The sequence below is a fragment of the Leuciscus leuciscus genome, assembly GCF_965113295.1.
Source record: "Leuciscus leuciscus genome assembly, chromosome: 3".
NCBI lineage: Eukaryota > Metazoa > Chordata > Actinopteri > Cypriniformes > Leuciscidae > Leuciscus > Leuciscus leuciscus.
In genome coordinates this window covers 49,935,989-49,953,734 of record NC_138727.1, presented here as the reverse complement: position 1 = coordinate 49,953,734, position 17,746 = coordinate 49,935,989, and the positions used below count along the sequence as shown (strand labels likewise).

At 41.7% G+C, this 17,746-nt stretch overlaps 2 protein-coding genes across 4 annotated transcripts in view; both read right to left on the bottom strand.

Annotated features, from left to right (window-relative positions):
• The window catches only part of LOC309494997 (uncharacterized protein), a 730,899-nt gene that overhangs the window by 8,675 nt on the left and 704,478 nt on the right, over window positions 1–17,746 (bottom strand). Inside the window, exon 48 of the mRNA XM_082164514.1 lies at window positions 1,927–2,097. Within this exon, the coding sequence (XP_082020640.1) occupies window positions 1,927–2,097 (171 nt within the window). The remainder of the gene's footprint in view (window positions 1–1,926; window positions 2,098–17,746) is intronic.
• Window positions 1–17,746, bottom strand: part of zfyve27 (zinc finger, FYVE domain containing 27) — a 62,106-nt gene that overhangs the window by 21,655 nt on the left and 22,705 nt on the right. The gene's annotated exons all lie outside the window — the stretch shown is intronic.

Genomic DNA, 17,746 nt, shown 5'->3' with positions numbered 1-17,746 from the left:
AACTTGGCCAGTACAGGATGGGTAACAATCTTTTCTGTGAATTAGTAAAATTTTAGTCTGTTGTTCACATTGTAAAGTTAATTATATGACTTCAGAGGATTAAATTGAACACCTTTGCCACTTGTATATTGCTTTCTGTCATTTCCTCTGTATAACATCAAGCTTTTTGCCATGAAATGTACATTGCTGTACATATCTTAACTAATAACTTAATGTATTTTATGGCATGGCATAAGAATGTCATAGGTCTACTTTTATTAATGTGACCAATGGACGATCATTTGGACATGAAACATTTACCGGATTGCCCAAGATTAATATTGTGTCTATCAATTTCTTATTTGTTAAAATGATCCTGTAAATTGTATTGACCTACACATGATTTTAGTAATTTTTTAGTATTTTATCTCAGAGCACATGCTTACCTTTTTCACTGCCAGATGCCCAGTTTTGTTTTCCCACTATGCAGTGCTTTGGGTAAACAAATGTTTTTAAGGGGGCAGAAAGATTTTAAATGTCCGTAAGCTGTTAACACTATTCAGAAAACTTAAGACACTACACAATAAAAAAAATAGAAAAATTGGTTATTTTATTTTATCTTATTTTAATACAAAGTTAAAGCATCAGTCACACAGGTCCTAGTGACAGTACATTACATATCATAGTGCATTGGTGATTATATAAAGACCAAATGTCAATATCTAGCACAAATCTAAAATAAAACATTCCCATATCTAAAGAACAATGACATCAGCGGCCCTGTGCGAGCACAAACGACCCAGACGGGTTTGTAGACGAGATGGATGGAGAGCGCGGCTTGCTTGTGTGACGTCACTAATCAAAAAAGATTTTGGTTTTTGTGTTGATTTGTCTTTTTTTTTCGCTTTAATGTCTTGTCGATATATTTAGTGGTATTATCTTTACTGTTTTGTGTGATTTTTATTTATTTATTTTTTTGGGTTGTGTGTGTAATATGTGCTAAATTGTGGGGAAAAAAAGAAGATTTTGTGATGTCTAAAGAATGTAATAATTTATGTTTTTTCTTTCTACGGCACAAACCGGCACAAACGAACGACACAGTTTTTGTGTGATTTAAACGAAATGGGGTGGAGAGTGACGTCACAGCTCCCGAGTTAAATTTGTTATATCTGCGAAAGGAAAATAGATACAGTGTTTGTATTAACGGCACAAATCAGCACAAACGAATGGCATAGTTTCGGAGATTATTTCGTTTTATGGGGTGCCAACTTCATGGAGGTGTTAGCGTCTGTTTTTTTTGGACAGTTAATAATGGCGCAAACACCAGCGGCCTGATGCATAAACGTTGCATACACACAAAAAAGCATTGAAATGCACATATCAGGATTTATAAAAAATAAACTAGGCATAAATATGTGCGAACCGTACAGACACTCTAGACCGTGCGTACACACTCTTTTACTAAAATATCAGTCGTCACTCTATATCTGCCTTAGTAAGATGATAAGATGATATTAGTCTTAGTAAGATGATATTTAAATGCTTAGTTTTATGATCAAAGCTCTGTAATTTTAAAACATATAATGTAACGCAATACAATGATGATTGAGATATGAACTAATAAACCTTCCTCAAAAGCCTGATGATCATATAATTGATAATTTAGATCAAATATAATACAGTAGGACAGGGTTCACCAATCTCGGTCCTGGAGGTCCGCTGTCCTGCAGAGTTTAGCTCCAACCCCAATTAAACACACCTGAACCAGCTAATCAAGGTCTCATTAGGCATACTAGAAACTTTCAAACAGGTGTGTTGGAGCTGGTTGGAGCTAAACTCTGCAGGACAGCGGACCTCCAGGACCGAGATTGGTGAACCCTGCAGTAGGAATTAAAGGGTTAAAATAACATTATTCTAGTCTCAGTGAAGATTAATGTATGATCTTACTCCAGTTTCTCCAGTTTACAGTGAGGATCCTTCAGTCCATCAGAGAGCAGCGTCAGACCTTTATCTCCTATTATATTATATGTCAGATCCAGTTCTCTGAGGTGTGAGTTTGATCTCAGAGCTGAAGTCAGAGCAGCACAACCTTCATCTGTGATCTTACACCATCTCAACCTGTAGAACAACGACACACACTTTAATCTCTCAGTTCAGCAGGAACTACACAACCACAGAGAGACTGATATTAAATACTAAGGGCCAGATTTACTAAACAGGACAAAAAAATTATCGTGAGAGCACAATCCCATAAAAGCGCTGATGGAAGTGGAAAGTTCTGAGTTTGATCGACTGACGAAGTGGAAGTTAAAGAACAGAGACTCAGCCGGATCATTTCCATAAAGACCAACACAATCTACCAGTTAGCGTCTGGTTTCAGACCTGCTGTTTTTGGGTGGATAAAACTTTGTGAATATTACATGTAATGCTATTTTTGTCTTCATTTATAAATATTTTATATGTATGAATATATAGCCATAGATGGTCAATTCATATATTGCAATATATTGCAGAATATAAGCACTAGTTTGCCACATATGGATATGGAAATGTATTTTGTAATATATCGCATTATATTTTGCAGTATTTTCCCATATATTTTTGTTCTGTAAGGGTGTTTACACTGCAAAAAACAAACAAAAAAAAACCCCCAGGACCAGAGTTGAGAACCACTGACGTAAAATGCATATAAATATCAGTCGTCACTCTATATCTGCAAATAACATGTCTTAGTAAGATGATATTTAAATGCTTAGTTTTATGATCAAAGCTCTGTAATTTTAAAATATATAATGTAATGCAATACAATGATGATTGAGATATGAACTAATAAACTTCCCTCAAAAGCCTGATGATCATATAATTGATCATTTAGATCAAATATGATACAGTAGGAATTAAAGGGTTAAAATAACATTATTCTAGTCTCAGTTAAGATTAATGTATGATCTTACTCCAGTTTCTCCAGTTTACAGTGAGGATCCTTCAGTCCATCAGAGAGCAGCGTCAGACCTTTATCTCCTATTATATTCTGAGTCAGATCCAGTTCTCTGAGGTGTGAGTTTGATCTCAGAGCTGAAGTCAGAGCAGCACAACCTTCATCTGTGATCTTACAATATTTCAACCTGTAGAACAACGACACACACTTTAATCTCTCAGTTCAGCAGGAACTACACAACCACAGAGAGACTGAGATATTAAATACTAAATCTGTGTGGGTATAATGTTTTTATTACTTTTTGTTGACTTTTGCTGTATTGTGTGTAAATTACGATCTGAAAAAATATAAGGAGAATAATCCCTTTTGTAGATTTTTTTGTATAGTTATCCAAGTGTGACTTTTGTTTTTAAAAAAATCAGGCCAAATTAATACTACCATTGACAACAAAGAACAAAGAAACACACACACACACACACACACACACACACACACACACACACACACACACACACACACACACACACACACACACACACACACACACACACACACACACACACACACACACACACACACCCCTAGAGATTGTCCTCAGACTTACTTTGCTGATCTGGAGGCTTCAACTACAGGCAAGAGCTTCTGAAGAACTTCATCCGGTGACGTGTGGTTTTGGTCTTGACTGGTGCTTATGTATTTCTGTAACTCAAACTCATCCAAACACTCTGAGGTTAATAGAGCAAAGACAACAGCTGACCACTGTGACGAGGACAATCTGGTGCTTGAAAGACCTCTAGATCTGAGATACTTCTGGATTTCATTTACGAGAGAATGATCACCCAGTTCATTTAAACAGTGGAACAGATTGATGGATTTCTCTGGTGAGGGATTCATTCTTATTTGTGTTTTAATGTGTTCAACCGTTTTCTTTTTACTGTACGAGATGTTTCTAACATGCGTCAGAAGGCCTTTCAGGAGCTTCTGATTGGACTCCCGCGAGAGACCCAGAAGAAACCTCAGGAAAAGATCCAGATGTCCATTTCTACTCTGCAGAGCCTTGTCCACGGCTCTCTGATGCAGGTCAGATATTGTGTGACACGTGAACTCGTGTGCATGTTTTGAGCTGAGGGTTTCATTGAGCACATCCCTCTTGTACAGCAGGAATGAAAGCAGAGCATAAAGAGCTGCTAGATGCTCCTGAATGCTCAGATGAACAAAGCAGAAGACTTTCCCCTGATACAAGCCCAACTCCTCTCTGAAGATCTGAGTGCACAATCCTGAGTAAACTGATGCTTCTGTCTCATCAATGCCACACTCTCTCAGGTCTTCCTCATAGAAGATCAGGTTGCCTTTCACAAGCTGCTGGAAGGCCAGTTTCCCCAGTTTGAGGATCATGTCTTCATCTTTCACTTTCTTCTTATAGTCCTTCTCATGTTTGATGTTGGTCTGAATGATCAGGAAGCGTGTGTACATTTGAGTGAGAGTCTTGGGTATTTTTCCTTTCCATGATTTCCTCAACATCTTCTCTAAAACAGTGGCTGAGATCCAGCAAAACACTGGGATGTGGCACATGATGAAGAGGCTCCTTGATGACTTCAGGTGTGTGATGATTGTATTGGCCAGACTCTGATCACTGATTCTCTTCCAGAAGTATTCCTCCTTCTGTGGATCATTGAATCCTCGTACCTCAGTCACTCGATGGACACACTCAGAGGGAACGAGATCGGCTGCTGCTGGTCTGGAGGTGATCCAGATGAGAGCAGAGGGAAGTAGATTCCCCGCAATGAGGTTCGTCAGCAGCACGTCCACTGAGGCTGATTCAGATATATTACACAGTTTCACATTAAAATCCAGAGACAGACGACACTCGTCCAGACCATCAAAAACAAAGACCACTTTATATTCATCTCTGAATGGTTTCATTTCTTTTGTCTCAGGGAAAAAGACATGCAGAAGCTCTGAAAGACTGAGTGTTTTGTCCTTCATTAGGTTGAGCTCTCTGAAAGCAAGTGGAAACATGAGCTGGATCTCCTGATTCTCTGTCCCTTCAGCCCAGTCCAGGATGAACTTCTGCACAGAGACTGTTTTTCCAATGCCAGCGACTCCCTTTGTCAGCACAGCTCTGATGGGTTTGTCTTGTCCAGGTAAAGGTCTAAAGATGTCTGTGCATTTGATCGGTGTGTCCTCTGTTGCTGCTCTCCTGGATTGAGTCTCAATCTGTCTCACCTCATGCTCATTATTGATCTCTCCACAATCACTCTCTGTGATGTAGAGATCAGTGTAGATCTCATTCAGCAGTGTTGGGTTTCCCTGCTTTGCTGTTCCCTCATAAAGACACTGAAACTTCTTCCTCAAATTTGATCTAAAGGTCTTGAGGGCTTCGGCATGTTGATGGTGACTGTTGTCAGATTAAGATAAAAAATTGTTAGATAACATATGCATATGCAATATAGTTGTTAGATAACCCATATGCATGCCGCATAATACGCATGATTTTATATTGCGATATTGTAATAATATCAGTATATGTCTTTATCATTTACATTTAAGGTTTAACACAATATTAGAGAAACAGATTCTTGTTGTAGAGTCTCCACAACGGATTGAAGCTTGCGTTCGAGTGTCCCTGTGCGAGAGCCACAAGAGAGCACAGTATCCACGCCACTGATCGCAGCCTAAAACAACACATTTTAACACATTGTAACAAACCCAGCCAAGGTTCCCCCAAAGTATTCCCTGAAGCAGCCACAAAGGTCTCCTCCACCCACCCTTCCTTTTATGAAGCTGCCTGAAATTTCTTTCATAGGCGAGGGCTTGACATTAACACCCGCCAATGGAATGAGAAATAAAGGAGTCAGGGACCAAAGATGGTCAACTCCCAAAAAAACTGCATGAAAACAGGAACCCGCGCAAAACGTAGAGTTCAAAACAAACGGGCTGTAACCATAAGGGTTGGGAGGCCAGATTAACAGGAAAAGTGGGCCCTTCCCCCCTACAATGTGTAGCGCTGATATTTGTGACCCTGGATCACAAACCAGTCACAAGGGTAAATTTTCTGAAATTGAGATGTATACATATATATATATATAAGCATATATAAGCTTTCAATTGATATATGGTTTGTTAGGATAGGACAATATGTGGCCGAGATACAACAATTTGAAAATCTGGAATCTGAGGGTGCAAAAAAATCGAAACATTGAGAAAATCACCTTTAAAGTTGTCCATTTATGTTCGCGATTTTGCTGCATCCACTCACAAAAATACATTTTTATATATTTACGGTAGGAAATTTACAAAATATCTTCATGGACCTTGATCTTTACTTAATATTCAAATGATTTTTGGCATAAAATAAATTTTTTAGATTTTGACCCATACAATGTATTTTTTGCTATTGCCACAAATATACCTGTGCGACATGTGACTGGTTTTGTGGTCCAAGGTCACATTTATGTAATTAGCTAAATCACAGCCTTTTTAAGTTTAATAATCACATTATGCCGTATATCGATTTCTGGTTTTCCTTCCCCTGAATTAAGATTCAGATATTTAAGATTTTTTTATGTTCTTTTTATTTCGCACATGTGCTCCTAAAAACATTTTACAGTTCGCTCACATTTTGTATATTATTTTGTATAATATACTTTGCGCTTTTGTCACAACGCACACACAGGGAAAAGGTAAGATCCAATCGCAAGTAATTTATTAGGGTAATCCGTACTCACAAACTAGTCCAGGCAATGGTCAAAATCCATACAAAAGCAGTCCAACAAACAAGAAACAAACAGGCATGGAACACAGAGGTGCAATGACATTAAACAACGAATCCGCAACAATCACAGAACAGACAGGGTATAAATAGACAGGTACAAACAATGTGACGAGAAACAGCTGTATGCAATGATGAGTGATAAGGGACAGCTGAGTGCAATGAAAAGACAAGAATCATGGGGAATGTAGTACGAGAGTGTGCTGGACACCGTGAGGAAGGAGGACATCTAGTGGTGACCCAAGGAACATAAACCAGACACTGTGACATAACCCCCCCTCTACGGAGTGGCTCCCAGACACTCCAAGACAGGACACGGAACAAAACAAGAGTTCAGGAGGGAGGTGGCACGGTGGAGGATCAGGGGGAGGGACGGGGGGCCAGGTCCATGAAGGGAAACAGAAACAGGGGGTAACAGACTCAAAGGGGGCCAGGGTGACACAGACAATACATCAGGGGAACAGGGCGAAGCAAACAGTCCATCCGGTGGCCGGGGCGAAACAAACAGTCCATCGGGCGGCCAGGGCAGAGACTTTCCCTCGGGCGGCCAGGGCGGAGACAACAGTCCATCGGGCGGCCAGGGCGGAGACTTTCCCTCGGGCGGCCAGGGCGGAGACAACAGTCCATCGGGCGGCCAGGGCGGAGACTTTCCCTCGGGCGGCCAGGGCGGAGACAACAGTCCATCGGGCGGCCAGGGCGGAGACTTTCCCTCGGGCGGCCAAGGCGGTGAAGACCCCTCGGGCGGCCACGGCGGTGAAGACCCCTCGGGTGGCCACGGCGCAGGAACTGGAACAGACACCAACGGCTCGGGCACCGGAACTGGCACCACCGACTCAGGCACCGGAACTGGCACCACCGACTCAGGCACCGGAACTGGCACCACCGACTCAGGCACCGGAACTGGCACCACCGACTCAGGCACCGGAACTGGCACCACCGACTCAGGCACCGGAACTGGCACCACCGACTCAGGCACCGGAACTGGCACCACCGACTCAGGCACCGGAACTGGCACCACCGACTCAGGCACCGGAACTGGCACCACCGACTCAGGCACCGGAACTGGCACCACCGACTCAGGCACCGGAACTGGCACCACCGACTCAGGCACCGGAACTGGCACCACCGACTCAGGCACCGGAACTGGCACCACCGGCTCAGGAACAGACACCACCGGCCCAGGAACAGACACCACCGGCCCAGGAACAGACACCACCGGTCCAAGTGTGTGCGTAGCCCACACACACCACATGGCTGTGGCCATAATGGCCAGTGTCGCGGTCACTGAGGGCTCAGGAACAGACGCCCCCGGCTCAGGCTCAGGAACAGACACCACCGGCTCAGGAACAGACACAGAAACAGACACAAGCACAGGCACAGACTCAGGAACAGACACTGGCTCCGGCTCAGCAACAGACACTGGCTCCGGCTCAGCAACAGACACTGGCTCCGGCTCAGCAACAGACACTGGCTCCGGCTCAGCAACAGACACTGGCTCCGGCTCAGGAACTGGAACAGACACAGACACTGGCTCCGGCTCAGGAACTGGAACAGACACAGACACTGGCTCCGGCTCAGGAACAGATACTGGCTCCGGCTCAGGAACAGACACTGGCTCCGGCTCAGGAACAGACACCACCGGCTCAAGAACAGACACAGGCACAAGCTCAGGGACAGACACAGGCTCAGGAACAAACTCAGGCACAGACACCACCAGCTCAGGTTCAAGAACAGACACAGGCTCGACGGCGGCCATCTTGTCAGGGAACACAGGCTCGGCAGACGTGACGTGAACACTCTCGGCGGCGGCCATCTTGTCTGAAGATACAGACTTGGCAGACGTGACGTGAACACTCTCGGCGGCGGCCATCTTGTCTGAAGACACAGGCTCGGCAGACGTGACGTGAACACTCTCAGCGGCTGCCATCTTGTCTGAAGACACAGGCTCGGCAGGCGTGACGTGAACAGGCTTGGCGGTGGCCATCTTGTCCGAAGACACAGGCTCGGCAGACGTGACGTGATCAGTCTCTGGCTGGGCAGACGTGACGTGAACAGTCTCTGGCTGGGCAGACGTGACGTGAACAGACTCGGCGACGGCCATCTTGTCCAAAGACACCGGCTCGGCAGGCGTGACGTGAACAGTCTTGACACTCTCCAGGATTTGATATAACCTCTCGAAGTACTCCAACAGAGTTTCAGCTGCTCTGTCAATCTCAGACTGCACAGGGACCTCCGAGACTGGGACCACCAGAACTGGGACCACCGGACTCGGGATCACCGGAACTGGGACCACCGGAACTGGGACCACCGGCACTGGGACCACCGGCACTGGGACCACCGGCACTGGGACCACCGGCACTGGGACCACCGGCACTGGGACCCCCGGTACTGAGACCACCAGCCTCGGGACCACCGGGACAGGGACCACCGGGATGACAGTGGCCTGCTCGGATGGGACGGCCTCCGGGACGACAGCGGGCTGCTCCGAGGGGAAGGCCTCCGGGACGACCTCCAGGGAGACAGCGGGCTGTTCGGGAACGACCTCCAGGTCTTGAGGAACAGAGGACGCCTGCTTCCTCCTTCTCCTCCGCCTACGACGGCAAGATGGTGGCATCGAGTCCACCGCCTCTGGAGGCCCAACAATCTCCGCGGTCCTTCGCACACACATGGAAAAATACTCCAGCAGGGAAATATGAGACCCTGAATCTCCTCCAGATGGAAAAACCTCATTCCGCGGTATCCACATATTGGTCAGTCCATTCTCTAATTCCGCCGTACTTGCTGGATCTTTATATTGGCGGATTCGTTCTTTCACAACGCACACACAGGGAAAAGGTAAGATCCAATCGCAAGTAATTTATTAGTGTAATCCGTACTCACAAACTAGTCCAGGCAATGGTCAAAATCCATACAAAAGCAGTCCAACAAACAAGAAACAAACAGGCATGGAACACAGAGGTGCAATGACATTAAACAACGAATCCGCAACAATCACAGAACAGACAGGGTATAAATAGACAGGTACAAACAATGTGACGAGAAACAGCTGTATGCAATGATGAGTGATAAGGGACAGCTGAGTGCAATGAAAAGACAAGAATCATGGGGAATGTAGTACGAGAGTGTGCTGGACACCGTGAGGAAGGAGGACATCTAGTGGTGACCCAAGGAACATAAACCAGACACTGTGACAGCTTTATGCATTTAGAGATTTTTCATACTTCTATTTTTAGCGTTAAGAATATATCAAGACAAACTATTAAACTTAATTATTTTCATGTGAAGTGACACTTTAAATAGGACAATCATTAAGGACTAGCAGGCTAAATAATAAACTGAATTTGTAAATACTTGGCACTTAGCAAGTCTTAAGATGCAAGTTGTAAGCATCTTAACACTGTGACCCGAACTGTACCCCGCATTAAAAATGCGCAACTACCTCGCCTGAAACTCTGCAGTGTAAACATGGCAACAAAATGAATGTTGAGTACCACTGCAGTAGACTAAAAACAAACAGAAGAGAACATGGCAATCCAACACAGAGACCATGAGCTCAACCAAAACAAAAGGAAAATGACAGCACCGGTTCCAGGATCCCAACACTGGAAAAAACAGACTAGACAGAACTGACCAGATCCTGACCCTATGCTCCAAATACAACACCCACAAAAGACAAACTGTCAAATGCATAAACAGAAATGTAAACAGAAATGAGCAATAAATGTGTAGTACAGCATTTACCTGAACCCAAGTTCAGTATGTCCACTAAAGTTACGTTGAGGATTTATTGACCGGTCACTCTTCATGGACACACAGCTGGATTCTGGAGGGTCCAGTCTGAGCATTCGATTGAACACAAAAAGTGAATGTAATACACACATTCTTATATTAATCACTTTTGTAATCATTGATTGTTCTATGTATAATATTTATTAATATGTACTGTCCTGTTAGAGACATCACAGAAAGTCTAGGTTACTAAAGCTACATCAGAACTGAACTGACGGGATCTTGCCTGAGAGCTTTCCTGGGAATCCACTCCCCGCTTCCGAGTATATAAGGCAGCGTGCAAACACATAACGTCTCCGTTCCCTCCTTCGGGGAATGGAGGTTACATAGTAACCTAGACGTTCGTTATCAGTCAGTCACGTTCAACGTTACGTCAGAACTGAACTTCCAGCGCCCAGAGTAAGCTGTCTAGTCCCCCCACACTTGTTGAGGTGGAAGAAAGGACAGGGCTTTGTATGAAGAATGTCCTCGGTCCTCCGCGGGACCCCAAATGAGTCAAGTCAAGTCACCTTCATTTATATAGCACTTTTAACAATATGGACTGTTTCAAAGCAGCTTTACAGTGGTAATAGGAAATTAAAGTGACAGACACAGTTTTGGCTTTACAGCAGCTCTAGTATAAAGTTATTGTCCAGCTAAAGTTAGTTTTGATCGATTCACTTCCGTTGCAAAGATCATAAGTTATTAACTTAGGGGCCGCTAACACGACACCGTTCTAACAGAAAACCCTTAAAGGGGAAATGAAGCAGTCAATCAAGTTTACATGATTTACAAAATGGATTTCCACTATAATCAACAATTATATAAGAAACATGACAAATGTAAACATATAAAAGAAAAAACGTTTTATCTTTCGCGGCCAGGGCGCCGCCATTGTGCAGTATTCTAACATGTGACGTCACGGGGTTAGTTGGCTTTAAAGGCTCTGGGCTGAGTTCAGTAAAACGCAGTAAAAGACATAAAACTTAACATTAAACTACGCATAAAAAGCGTTCATCTGCTATCATATTATCATGTCAAACCTCTCATACATGTTTGCCTCACACTGGCTCGTTAACAAGATGCATGTGCTGGTTGAACCAGCGAACAACTAACGTTAGGTACAGTCATTGTTAGCTAACAGCTGTAAGCATGAACTAGCTAAATAACGCTAACTTAGTGTTTAGCTAGTGAAGTTTATTAGTACCAGACAACGTCTAACGTTATGTTAACAAACTGCACACTGTAGATGTTTGTGAAATAATTTTTTATTCAATATAATGTTTTACATTTTACAGACATGTTACAAACTATTTACAGGCTATTTGCTAACGTTATAGCTTGTGTGTGTGTGTGTGTGTGTGTGTGTGTGTGTGTGTGTGTGTGTGTGTGTGTGACTACTCTTCAATCCTTGGCTCACTGAAATGACAAAATAAAAAAGCCGTCTTCCTGCTTCATTCTGTAACATACAGATCTGTATTATGCTATTGTTTTTGATTCTGTAACATACAGATCTGTATTATGCTATTGTTTTTGATTCTGTAACATACAGATCTGTATTATGCTATTGTTTTTGATTCTGTAACATACAGATCTGTATTATGCTATTGTTTTTGATAGTGTTATACATTTCTTACAGATAATCACGATGATCATTGCGTTTGTCTTACCGAATGTGGTATCTTCCTGTCAGCAATTACAGTTTTTCTATAAGCTTTTTTTATTTTTATTAATGCCGACAGTAAAATGTTGCCAGATATTGCTACGAAAAACAAGCAACATTTTTTTTTTTTTTTTAATAATCCGAAATAAGTTCAAAGCTTGTGTTTTGGAAATAAGATTAATAGCCTATATCACGAACCCTAACATGCAACTTTCCATTTTAATAACTTCCTAAAGTGTGACATTAAATCAGAAAAACAAGTCCAGAAGACTACTGCCACCTTTTCATTAAGCCTGGTTTATACTCGACGTGTCCGCACCATAGACTGGGTCCGCACGAGCGCGAAGGTGCGCGCGGCAAAAATGACGTCATCACGGTGTGGGCGGTCGCGCGCGTTGGGTGCGCAGGGCCCATTTCTATGGCAAGCCAAGAGGCTCAGAAATACGCCATAGATTAATCGCGTTTAAAGCCAAACGGCGTAAAATACGGCGTTTTAAACCGTATTGGACGCCGTAAAATACGCCGTTGTAATTACAAACGCCGTAAAAGACGCGCGAAATACGTCAATGACGCCGTATTTGACGGCGTTTTAGTGTGCATGGAAAGCGCCGCTTTTTACGCCGTTCATCTCGCCATATGACGCCGTAAAAAACGCCGTTTTGGTTGCACAGAGCGCGCGCTATTTTACGGCGTTCTGCTTATAGTATAATGAGACACGCCCGCTGATTTCCACAGCCAGTAAGTTTGAACTGTTCTCTCCCAATCAGTGATGAACTGAGTCAGACCAGACGAATTCAGCACGGATCATTTAATCCAATTCTTATGCTCATATATGAGGAGTTATTAAACAAGGAAAATAATCCAGGTCGTATTGGCTTAACTCGGCACATTTCCATCTAAGTGCTGAATAACACAAAATATTATAACCCATAGAATGCCTTATGAATTTGTGTTTTAAATAGGCCTATTTGAAAAAAATAAGACGAATGTATTTTTTGCTATTTCTAAAAAATGTGGCAGGTTTGTTGGTAGGCTATGTCTATAAACTATCTCCTTCCAGAATTAAATAGTGTTCCGATTTTGTAGGCTAATTAAATTCGTGTTTTATTCATATTACATTGATTATATATTCATTAAATAGCATTATTACATTTCGTTACATCCAATATATTTTTGTAAAATGAAGATTCAAATATTTTGCCCTTTCGATCGTCCAGTTCATAGTGAAATAAACGACTTGGGGGAAAAAGTCCTTTGTGGGTATAGAAGTTCAGTGAGTAAAGCCGTTTTTAAAATACGACTCTTGAAATAATTTCCGTCATTTTAAAAGATAAAACATAAGGTGCAAGGGGAGCAAACTCAGCAAATGACAATAAATAAATAAATAAAAATAACATAGCCTAGTTATTTCTTTCCCACATTTGAGTCATTATTCTTAAAAGAAATGTAAATTATGCTTGCAACAATAGCTGTAGGTTAATTGGCCTGGATGAGTGTGATTGGCCTAATATTGACCGGCATTAAATAATTCGTGAATATTTGTAAAAATTCGTGGCTTGAAAGAGTTGGAAAATTGACAGTTCTGTTGATGTTTTGCCCAGGCAGGGTTAGTAAAGTAAAACTAAAACTATTAAAAACATTTAAATGCTAATCGAAATAAACCTGAAATAAAGGAAAATATAACTAGCCTTTTAGTTGAAAAACTTAAACTAAACGGAAATGAGAATTATAATTTTTTATCAACAAACTGGATTCATTTCGGGCGTATCCGGCGACTCAAAACGGGGGTTGGAGGTAACAGAAAAAAAAAAAAGAAAAAAAATTACACTGCCTACTGCAGGGGCGGCGCCAGAGAATTTTTAACGCATGTGCTGAGGGGGTGCTAGATCATTGACAGGGGGAGCAGCGCAAAACTTGGCCACTAAATATTTAATATTCAATTATTTTAATGATCACAATTAAAGTTTTATTAAATGGAACAAGCGCAACATTCAGCATTCAGCACAATCAAATATTCTAAAAGATGTAGGCTATTATTAATAATAATGTTATATCAACATAATATCTCGTTATTTCGACATAATATGTGTGCGTGCAACAAGCAAGATGTGCATTTGTAAATCCGGTGACGCGTGCATTGATTTTTATTAATAAACTAGTGTTTCTGACAGTCTGCTGCAAACATGAAGTTGACGATCGCCATAAGTGAACGCACCTAGAGAGAAATGCACATAACGGATTACATAATCAGAGAGTAGGCCTAGCCTTTTTTTTATTTTTTATTTTTTTATTATTTTGTTTAAAGACATTTCAAGCTTTGTGTATTTGATGTATTTCTCATGTCTGTGTGAGGCATACACTGAGTTTCGTTAAGTATTAGGATGAGATGCGCTCCAGTTAACGTGCAATGCAAGAGACCGCGCGGGCGCCTTCATGATTATATTGTCCGCAATTGGTTGATGAAAAATTTATTAAAATTAAGATACAATTTATCCAAAACGAAATTCACTTTAAAGAAAGGTTTTCTACAAAACTTAATGAAGTGGTCAAAATCATGTCTGAACCTCTCCATGTCTCATATTGCGCATCCTATCTTACTCGTGCTGTCCACTTTTCATAAATCAACATAAATGGAAAAAAATAACATATTTATATATAATATTTTAACAAATATGAAACTAAATGCGCTTATTTAATGGCTACAACAGTATAGTAGGCCTACAGACTCTCTATTTGTACAAATTGCTGCACATTCATTTAATACTGAATTTTGCACACACAAGTTGAAAGGCATTTGTTCAAATCAAGTTCACGGATTGTGCGTGCATTTATTAATCATTATGATACTAAAATCATAACAATGTGGGCTATGCTATGTACAAAAAAAAAAAAGCCCAGAGCCCAGAACGCAATTACACGTTAAGTATTTTCCCCCCATAGAAAACCATTATAAGAACGCTTAATGTGGCTTATTGCAGATTAGAATGTCCCCTTATTATGTCGAAATAACGAGATATTATGTCGATACTACTGCTGTGTCCACCATGGTCTCCACATTCTTGATCAGCGGAAACGATTTTTGCTTGTTTGGGATCTGACTGGCCAGCGTATTTGAAAAAGTTAAGCAAACTTTGCTGTCTTTTTGACATTTTTCCCCTGAGTGAAACGATCGAGGCTAACAGCAATCTCAACTAGCACAACAAGCGGGCAAGTCATGTGTCACCCATGTTCACATGTTCCGGCTCAAATTAAGCCCTGTGTGACACCCTTTTAAAATGTGAAAATCCTATTCATTTTGCTTTATTGATTTGAATGTTCTTTAATATTTTCTTTAATTTCAGTTTATTATTTAGCTTGGATTATTTTAATACATAAAATTAATAATTCCTTGGGAGCATACGAATTGGATTACCACAAATGATCCGTGCTGAATTCGTCTGGTCTGACTCAGTTCATCACTGATTGGGAGAGAACAGTTCAAACTTACTGGCTGTGGAAATCAGCGGGCGTGTCTCATTATACTATAAGCAAAACGCCGTAAAATAGCGCGCGCTCTGTGCAACCAAAACGGCGTTTTTTACGGCGTCATATGGCGAGATGAACGGCGTAAAAAGCGGCGCTTTCCATGCACACTAAAACGCCGTCAAATACGGCGTCATTGACGTATTTCGCGCGTCTTTTACGGCGTTTGTAATTACAACGGCGTATTTTACGGCGTCCAATACGGTTTAAAACGCCGTATTTGACGGCGTTTGGCTTTAAACGCGATTAATCTATGGCGTATTTCTGAGCCTCTTGGCTTGCCATACATTTCGCCTGGCGGTGTGCACGGCAGATTTTGTAACAACGCGCGCGGCGCCGCATCCGAAGATGAACGACTTCGAGCCGAATCTGGCCGAGCTCGAACTTCTCACCACACTGGCACCCAGTTTGCACGTCTAAATTAGTTGCTTACATTTTTAAAATGAGCATTCAATAGCATAAAAAGTATTTTTAATGAACATAAAGGTCCATGTTTAATAAAAATGTTCACTAAACTTAATGAAATGTTTAGTGAAATTAGAAAATATGTTAGAGATTGCTAATTTAGTTATAGCCTATTGTATACATATTCTCATATCCATATATTTCGTTTTATTGTCACGAGTAATAATCTCAGGGTTTACTGGGTTTTACACAATTATTTTTGTAGTGTGGTATTGGTGGTGGTGTACTAAAATAAACATTGTCACGTGTGTAGCTTTCTTCTTCTCACAGCTGATTTCTGATGGTTTAGAGGACAATTACTCGAGTCGCTCCCTATCGTTTCAAAGAATAGTACAACGGCGAGTGCGTCAAGTATAAACGCCTCGTCCGTTTGGGGAGGTGCGCGCGCAGTCTGCGGAGACTCGCGCTGCGGAGCCAGGCGAAAGTATAAACAAGGCTAAACATGTATAAACATGTATAAAGTATAAACATAAACAAGTATAAACAAGTATAAACATGGATCTGGCAACACTGGATCGCACCCGCGCCCTCACAACGCGCTCTCAAGCCCCGTTCACTGCGCTAGATTCTCGCAGCAAAATGAATTGCAAACACTCATATGAGGTGGTTTAAACGGCTAATTAATCATTCAGAGAGCTTGAAATTTTATTTTTGAATGTAAAAAAATGACCGAGGTCCGGACCTCGGTGACCTCATAGCTGGCTACGGCCATGTATCACCGGCTGTTCGACATAGCGACCAGAGCCGCCTTAACCTAATGTTAGGCCCCGGGGCTGAGAGGTTTTGTAGGCCCCCCAATCCTCTCGATTTAAAGAGTCTCATTTAAAAAAGTGTAATAGCCTATAGGTAATCTACATCACAAAATGCATTAGTTTCTTTCGAGACCTACAACAGTGATTTTTTTTATATTGTTTTTAATTTTAATATTGTTATTAACATATCACTGAGCACATAAACACAAGACACTTTCACCACACACAGCAACTAAATTTCAACTTTATGCAAATGAGAAGCGATTTTCGCGAGCGACAACCAATAGGAAAGAAGCCTTTCAGTGGAGCTCAGCTCCCGTCACTGTCTCGAGTGCAGTGCAGGCAAGACAGAAGAGTTCAAGGGCGATTTCACTGTTTTATAGGATTTGACTGTAACTAACCACAAACATGGATATAATAAAATTATGCATGGAAAAGAAACTGTCGACAGTCTCAGTGAGTTTAATTCATACATTTATAGTTCGAGTGTTGTAGTTTTATGATGCAAGTTTAGCACTGCTGCAGTTCATTTTACAGTGCATTATGTTGACTATTAGGGACAAGAAAATTTATTATTTGTCAAATTCGGATGACGTTTTAGTAATTTATGACAGTATGAGTGAGTTTAATTTGTAGATTGATCTATCGTTAATCTAGTAAATGATTTAATCACTGAACACTGCTGTGTGGTAATATAAAAACACTCTCCCAACAGCATACTGTTTCTTTTGAGCCTAATTCCTAGTCAAATTAAAAAGATATAGTTGTATAATATCACTTGTGGTGGTGTTTTGTATAGATGTGGCCAGACGAGCAGTATCGCCTCATTCGCGCCGCGGGACCTCTAGACGCGCGTAAACGCGTCTTTACAACATTGAAATCACTCG